The sequence below is a fragment of the Danio rerio genome, chromosome 1 (assembly GCF_052040795.2).
Source record: "Danio rerio strain M-AB ecotype USA chromosome 1, GRCz13ab, whole genome shotgun sequence".
Classification (NCBI taxonomy): Eukaryota; Metazoa; Chordata; class Actinopteri; order Cypriniformes; family Danionidae; genus Danio; species Danio rerio.
The window spans coordinates 27,718,336-27,727,445 of NC_141021.1; the positions used below are offsets into that span (position 1 = coordinate 27,718,336).

The following is a 9,110-nucleotide window of genomic DNA, read 5'->3' on the forward strand; positions in this document are numbered from 1 at the left end:
GGGCCGCTTCAGCTAAAACCAGAACAGCAACTACTGGGAATGCAGGGATAATGAAAGGCCCCACCTGATTGATCAACATTAGATAAACAATCAAAGCATAAAATGAATTTAATTTGCTAGACGTGTATTGCATATGCTATCATCGCGATAACCTTAATTTGGACACGTGCAGCCCTACTTCATACTATTTCCTCTGTATGAAAGTGTACATTTATTGAAATATATAATTTTATAATAAATCCAATAATCCATAAAAAACAATGGAACATTTTAGAATGAGATTCAGATTCAGATCAAAAGGATGAACATAGTTATTTTCCCCATAAATATATATTTTGTTTAATTTTTTTATCACATACCTGCGCACACAAACATTATTACCATCATAAGCGAGTCTCAAGTAACAACAAAAAAAATAAATAAATATCCATGTCATGACACCTTTAACATACATTATATGTGACTTATTACTGTAAATAACAGAGAAACCAGTCCCTTGGCTATATAAATCCTAGTTTATGTATGCACACTTCATCTCGATCAACATCTTCAACAAAACAAAATCTACCAGAGAACCAATCCTCAAACTGTCTGACTAACCTGGAGCATTACTGGACCCAAAGCAAGCTCAGGAAGCGTTAGGAAAGATAAGATGACTCTGCTAGACTAATCCATTCTGGTGTGTGAGGCAGAGAGAGAGAGAGCGAGAGACTGAGAAAGAGAGAACAGCAGAGCAGTGACACGGGGTAATCCTCCGGGGTCTTGCATTAGCGCGCTAAATTAAAGGCGGTATTAGATTAAATTGGCTCTCCGATTTCAGGGGTGTAAGTAAAATTCTAATTTGCATTTTCCACTGCCGCTTAAGATATAATTAGTTCAGGGTGATTCCCAGGTGCAAAACACTGACAGCAACATCCAGCTGCTTACTGGGAGTTTATCATTTATTAGCAGCAAAAGGTGCAATCAGCTGGGTCTACATATATGTGTGTGTGCTTGTCTGGCTTTGAGTCGGTGTGTGTTTCTATGTTGTGTATTGGAAGCAAGTCCATTATTAATTGAAAAAAAGTGTTTTAGCCTATATGTGTTTGCAGACTATCTGCACAGGCATATGGTTTTCCTATACTGGTCATTACACATGTTTGCTCAATATAAATTAATGAAGGAGCTGTGTGTGGGTTGAGGATGCAAATCAGTCTTACTGCAAACTCAGATCATCCTACATTCCATCACACAAAGAATACAACAAAAAGAGTGCATTGAGCATTCAGAAGATCACAGAAAACACCTTAACATTATTCATTTGATCAGGTATTTCCTATGGTTATATGACATGATGTCTTGCAAGTGATTTTACAGTATACAGTGGGGCTGCACAATATTCAATTTTAGTAACAATATCTCAATGTGTGAATACGCAATAGTCATTTAGTCAGTTTAGTTTATTCATAATGAAGTGAAAGTTGATCAAATGCTTGTGTTTTTAGGCCCATGTAAATATTTTAAGCACGTTTAAAGCATTTAAGCACATGATTGTACTGAATTATTTACCCACTGAAGTATATACAGCTTTACTGTACATTTGATTCTTTTATTTCTGTACCTGTTTCCTGTGTCTCTGCTGGTAATTTGCTTACTATATTTTACACACTACAAAATCATCCCCATCCCTCTAACATTATTAATTATGTTATCTTGTGAAATCTCACAAGATAAATAGCAGAAAATCAAATTATTGCAATCTAGGTTTTTTTCCAATATCGCCCAACCCTAAAGTACTTTTGATCTCAAATAACGTTGTTAATTGGTTGATTTTAGGTTGTGTTGAAAAGTGACCAAAATACAATGTCGTGCTGCCATCTTAAACCAACATCATGTTGATGTCAAATACTGACATTTATTCGTCAGGTATAAAAAAAAAAATCCAACGCCTGATAGACGTCATAATGGTTATGTCCACAGCAATGTCAAGCTGTAACATCATTAGACGTTGATATTTGGTGGATTTTAGGTTAGACATTGAGGTCAGCCTGACATTGAGTTCTGATATCAACCTAATAATAGATAATAATAAATAAAGGTTATTAGCTAGTAATTTTTTTTTAAATGTCACTTTAGACAATTCTTTGGTTGTTAACAAGGTCAATTTTCTTTTTCGTCAAAACCAGCTAAATCTACTTGTGCTTTTTTTTTTGCAAAAACCTCTAAATCCACCTATTGTAACAAGAGCTGAAAAATCACAAAAGATGCAATTAGAAATTATTTTACCAAACATAAAACATTACATAAACCATCTGAAGTTAAAAACACATAAATCTGTCAAGTACAGGTAAGTGGTTCATTCGGCTGTGTTAATCCCTGATAAACTACGCCTAAGCAGAAGGAAAATAAATGAATGAAATCTGTCAAGTAAGTGCATTAATCAGTAACATTAATTAAATCTTTACAATCTGTTGTCGTTTCAGATATTTGGGATTTAGATTTAATGGAAGTAGAGCATTGTAAACATTGTAAATGCTGTGAACCAAGCTTGTTACATTTAAATGTGTGTAAAAACGTTGTGAAACATTAATATTTGTACATTGTCCATTAATATAAAAGTTTATCAGGCATATAAGTAATATGAAGTAATATAAATAATGTATAGTTTTATACATTATATTTTAAAATAGCTTACAATAGCATATAAAACACTAGGTGGGTCTACTGAGCAAAAAGGGGTTGTCTCTCAGACACTTAAAAACTGTCATCCATTCATTCTCACCATACTCAAGGTCTTGATCTCTTTTTCGTCTCTTGTTTATCCTCATGGCATCCATGCAGAATAGAAGAACGGCATCTTAACTATGTGTTTTGTAAAATGGAGTTTCTGTATAGTAAATCTGACTCATTTAAAGTAGCGTTACTGCGCAAAAAAAAAAAAAATGTTGAGTGTGCATGTTACACTTCTGACTGTGTTTTCTTTTTCTTACAATGCAGAGTTTTGAGGTAAGGGATGAATTAATTTGCCATTCAGTGACAGTCAGAGAGGCTCAAGCAATTAATCAAACTCCATCTTTTAAAATCTAAAACGAAAGTAGAATAAAACACTCTCCTCATAAAAGCCGACATTTCAGCGAGCTGTTACATTGAAAACATATGATTCGATTCGTGCCTTCTGATTGGTTCTCAAGATAGAGCTTCTTTTGCTTTCAAGGGCAAGTGGCGTTTAGAGGCTTTGCCAACAAATTGTTGTTTCTAAAAGAGCTGACGCTGGGATTTGGATAATTTGAAGCAATTAAATTTGGTGAACATGTACTATGTGCCTAAAAGCATTTCCTCAATGCCATTACCTAATTTTTGACGGAAGTGTCGTTTAGCGGCTTTTGCATCTGAAATCTCAATATATATATATATATACACACACACACACACGCACGCACGCACGCACGCACGCACGCACGCACGCACGCACACACACACACACACACACACACACAATTGTAGGATATAATCTGTGAAGTACAATTTAAACAAGGTCACTATTAGCTCTTTAGCATAGAAATCTTCTCTGTATAAGTTTATCTAGACTAAATGAAACAACTTCATTACAATTTGCACTTATGGAGTTTGTGCTTCTGACCTCAAAACTGTATTCCACAATCCCAAAAAGACAACTTACTGCAGGATAAAAGTTACTAAATTTGAAAATATTAAACAAAACATTAAACATATCAATAGAACAACAAAGACAAGGACATGTTTTCAAACCGGTTTTAAGATCACAATTATTCCCTGACAGCACTGGGACAGAAGGCTGTAATTTAAAACTAACTTTTAAAATCAAATAATAGACACACCTTTCACTCATGCCAACCACACCAACAGCTGCTAATCTGTGTTTAGCAGCTTGGCCTGTACATTCAGGGTAATTAACTAACATGGAATTAAAACACACATCTTTAACCTAGCTGCATAAACACTAAAAAGAAACACGCTAATGAAAAAATTAACATACATTATGATTCAAAGCTCTCAGTTGACTGGTGAACTACGTGCAAAATTAATTTTGTAATATATAAGTACTTATGTGAATATGCTTTAGGCCAGGAGTGGCCAAGTTGGGTCCTGGAGCGTCACAGTCCTGTAAAGTTTCACTCCAGTTCTAACTTAACACCATATACCAGGTAATCAAGATCTAAGTGATCCTAAATCTAAAGGCAGGCAGTTTTGTTTTTTGTTTAACATTGGATGCAGGACCGAACTTTACTTTACTGACCGAACCTTTACTTTAGGTCTTGTTTACACCTGTAATTAACATGCCTTTTGAATGCATTTCCTGCAGTCACTTTTACTACAGTATTCTGCTAAAGAGAAGGTCATGTGGATGTCAGACATACAAGTCAATGTGCAATTTTTAAACCTTTGTTTACATGCACTGTGGACACATTGGTCACTTGTTGACGTCCAAAATGCACTAGAATACATTGAGCTACATTGTGTTTTTTTGCATCCCTTTGTGTAATTAGTGAGATCAGATGATGCTGCACTGCAACCTCTTTCTGCTTGTATTTTGAGCTGTCAACTTCAAATTAACAGAAATGAATGTTTATACCATGTGTAAACTAAATCCTGTATTTATTCACCAATGCACCCAAAATATAGCATTTTCTTTAAACCTAAAAAATATCAATTATCAAAGCCCTTGAAAATATAACAATTTGGTGAACTTTCATGTCATGAGTAATATTATCCTAAATAATAAGAATGTTGGAAAGAATTGTTTTTGTTATTTCCTTTGCAGTGTATAACGACATCAGGAAGAAAATCCAGACTTTCCATATCCCAAGCGTGATAACAGAGGAGCAGCAGGAATTTTCCCTATTGCTCTCATTGTGGGGGAGATCGACTAGCCTCGTCAGGAGACAGTTTCTATAATTGGTTAAAATGACCAAGTGCAGAGAAGGATGGCTCTCTGCTGAAAACCATTTCCCAGCTCAGCTTGGAGCAGAGCCAAGCCCTGGGTTGTTCGGATGCGTTCCAGCCCCAGCCTGACTGGCAGCAATTAGGGGTGTCTGAGCCAAGCTCAGCTTGCGCTCCGCACAAACACCCCTAATTACTGCCAATTAGGCTAGGCGGGTAGGCAGATTTGAGAAGCCGGGGGGATGTTCAGGCATGGGTGGGCATGGAAACAATTTTCAAGGGCTTAGAAACGTGACTAGAAGGAAAGGTTAATGCTTTTGAGTGCACGAAGGGAAGGAGGGAGGGGGGGGGGAGTGTGGTGTCTGAGCCGTCGTCTCACCTCTAGTGATGAGCCAGGCTTCTTTTTTAGCTCCTCGCATTTCCGAAACTTGCAGATCTGGTGGCCCGTCTTACGGTTCCGACAACTGCTGCACACTCCACAGTTGATTAGCCTCCTGCAGGGCGCACAGACCCCACACCTTTTCCTTTTCTTTTTCGCTGGGTTTCCGCTGGATGCGGAGGAATTATTCTGTGGGCAGTCTGCCAGATTGGCAATTTGAAACGCACTGTCTGTAACGGCTGCTGAGGCTGCGGGGGAGTGAAGGGCTGTCATGACGATGACCCCGGGAGGTAATGAGATGCCCCCTAAAGCCGGAATAGCGGAAAAAGTTCCAACACGTTCCGGGAGATTCATTATCTCTGCTTCAGCAGCACCGCATTTCAGCTTGTTCATGCATTCTCCTGCTAAAGGTCTGCAGTGTTCAGGGGATAAGCTAGAGAGGAAATTATTATTTGCCATTTGCAGCGTCTCTGGCGGCACGCCAGGTTTCCCCGGCCTTTGGGAGTCGTTTCTATGCATGCTGGTCCTATTAGGGTTTATTGCTGCTGATTTCCTTCCCCAGAGCATGCCGTTATCACAGTTCCAAGGGGACACGCCAATTCTGGCGCTGGGAAAAATTGGTGTCGTTATGCGGGCAATCTTAGCAGTCTGTGGAAATGCTCCATTGGTTTTGTAAAAGTTTGCAAATGACCTGTATCTTTCCATTTCTGCATTGTAATCCAACAGCTGGCTTAATCCACCATCCTGAAGATTATCCTTTTGCAAGAGTGACACGTCGGTGCTCTGGCCGCTTTCAATGCAAAGTGCATTGTTGAGATTAGACATGACTGTTAAGTTTCAAGCACTCACAAAATTTTTTTGGTGAAGGGTGCCAGTTGTTCTTTTGAAGGTGAAGCTTGTTAGACACAACACATTACCATCCTGGGTTTATCCTCTCCACTAAAACAAGAGAACAAAATTATGCATACAAGTGACAAACATTTGCTGTGAAACTTCCAAGTGACTTAAATCTAGGAAAATTGCATTACTTGTATTTAAACTGTCAATTTAATGTCTTTATCCTTTTGTCATCAAAGTGGAAATTCTTGTAGCTCTAGCACTATATTTTGAATTATATTACTAAATAAAAACCATAATATATTTTGTCAGCACAGAAAGAAGAAATGGTAAAACATTGAGTACTTTTTAACCATAAGATTCTATAGGACCAATTGTGAAAAATGAAGTGGCATATTATTAAATAGCATAACAAAAAAGTTTTGTTTGCCAAAATATCTTCTATATAAACATAGTCTCATATCATGCTTATGAAAATATGTGGAAAAATGAATCACATATTAAGATTTAACCAATGATCCAATGATGCTTTGTGAGGCACACACCAAGCAAGCCTCTATCGTTGACAACTGGAGTATGTGTGGGGGATCCATTTCCGATCTCCCAGTCTGGCTGGGTTTTGTTGCCACAGATAAAAGCCCATTAGACACATCTTCCTCTACTTACATTACCTTTCACTAGGCTCTCTCACTCACTGCAAGAAGACTACAGAAATTCAAAGCATTGTGAACAGCTGGTTTTGAATTTAATAGTACATCTCCACCTGAGAGACAACACTGGATACCCATTCATATTCAAGACCCTGTCATTAATCATCTGAGACCTCACATGAAGCCAGTAATGTTCTTTATTAAGTTTGTTTAAGAGGCTCACACTGCTTTATAACTTCCTGATTAAAAGCAAACAGATCAAAACTGAGTAACAGATATAATTTTACACTTACGAGAACGTGAAGTTTTTGTAACAATAAACCAACAGGTATTGTATTAATGACGCAAATGATTAATCTTCTATTATAATAATCGATTAGTTTTTGGTTCACAAGTAGCTCAAATGTGCCATTAAGCGTCGATTTGAAAGCAGTAAACAAAGTTCAGGAAATTAGAAATATCCGACACTCAGGGGAGAAAGAAAGAGGTCGAGAGTAGACAACTGTGCCGTCGATTGCAGCCGGAGACATTTAGATCAAATTGCATAATGGGATTTAATCACTCTGGCGCCTTCAAAACCACCCGAAATAAATAATAAAACAGTGGACATTCAGAAAGCATGCGCCACTATCGCTAAGCGAGAGAAGAAAAAAATGAAAGAGCATCACCTACCAGACAATCCAGACACCAGGGCAGCACATTACTGCGATGAATGCACAATAAACACACGCCGAGGGATCACCACAAAAACACCATCTTTACGCACAAAACGCCATTCTACACGTGAAGAAAAGTAGACGGAAAGGTATTTGTTTGCGATGGCGTCCGGGTTGAGCCTGTTGTCCGTGGAGCGATGACTGGAGGTGAGGTGTCTCCTGTCGCTGTGTGTGGCTGATTGGTGCTGAGGTGAGGAGGATGGGGATGTGTGGACACCAACTGATCATTGGCTGGAAATTACTATAGAAACACCAGGAGCTCTGGGGAGGGGGATGATCATCAATCTCCACCGGGAAACAGCGTGCTTTCTGTCGCTGTCTGTTTGCTAACTCTTTACATTATAGTCTCGGAGATTACATGTAAGTAGCTTATAACTAATTACAGGACTAAGTGTATTTAAAAGCTGCGACGCAAAATGTTATCATAACTGGGTTTCTCTCTAAACCTGTAAAGTAGCAAATTACTGCTGTAAATAAAAAAATAAGCAAACAAAAATAAAAAGGGAATCACCTCATGTCTGAAAATTGTCATGTAACGTGCTTCAGGTGTCAATAAAAACAAATAAACAGTTTTTTAAAATTATTATTTATTCAATGACTCTGTAAACTACAGAAAAAAACTGGAGTCTAAGTAGTCAAAACACTGACTAAAAGACTGAAGATTGATTATTGCTTTTAAAATTGCTCACAAAAGCTGCTTGATTTTATAAAAAAATACAGTGATAATATTATTACAGTAATATCAAATTGATATTGTGAAACATTATTTCAATTTGAATATATTTTTTTTCTACATTTTAAAATTTAACTTGTTCCTATGCTTAAAAGATTTTTTTTCAGCAATTTTTTTTTCTTAAATTCCGGCTTATATTTTGTGAAACTTTTTAAAATTTTTATTTATTTCAATGAATATAAAGTCAAAAAGAACAGCATGTGTTTGAAATAAAATATGTGATTATAGTCAACGACTATATTTAAAGACCATTTATGGTAATATATCAGAATTACAGAAAAATATAACAGATATGTGGAAATAAAGATCAAACTTTTGATGGACACCACAGACAAGTAATACTATTGCATATTCAGCTCTGAAGCAGGAATACATCACATTTTGAAATCTATTAACACAAAAACGTTATTTTGAATAAAACTAATATTTCACATTATTAACACAGTTTTTGTTTTGATCATAGAAATATAGCCAATAGAAGAGAAGATGCTTGTGCTTATTAGTTTAGTCTGTATTAAAGCCAAAATGGAACTAATCTAAGATCATAGACCAAAATTACTATACCAAAATAATACGTTATAGAAAAATATTGGAATAAAAAAGACAAAGAAAGAGACACATAAAAATTAAAATTTAGCAGTTTGTCATTTTTTTATATAGTTTTGTTCCCAAACATTATTTGTAGTTAGCATTTTAAGGTCTGATAGATGTGCAATCAAATGGATTCTTCATTTCAAGGTAAACAAAAAAGCAGAGTGAGGAAATTTTCACAGTATGTCTAATATTGTTTTTTCTTCTGGAGAAAGTCTTATTTATTTTATTTCAGCTAGAATAAAAGCAGTTTTTATTATTTTAAAACCCATTTTAAGGTCAAAATTATTAGCCCCTTTAAGCAA

At 36.4% G+C, this 9,110-nt stretch overlaps 1 protein-coding gene across 1 annotated transcript in view; it reads right to left on the reverse strand.

Moving 5' to 3' along the window:
* cxxc4 (CXXC finger 4) overlaps positions 1-7,669 on the reverse strand; it is a 61,106-nt gene extending 53,437 nt beyond the window's left edge. The window contains exons 1-2 of the mRNA XM_087237241.1: positions 7,438-7,669; positions 5,279-6,217 (exon numbers count right to left, since the gene is read on the reverse strand). Of these exons, the coding sequence (XP_087093367.1) occupies positions 5,279-6,103 (825 nt within the window). The 5' untranslated portion in view covers positions 6,104-6,217; positions 7,438-7,669. The remainder of the gene's footprint in view (positions 1-5,278; positions 6,218-7,437) is intronic.
* Positions 7,670-9,110: the final 1,441 nt, after the last annotated feature.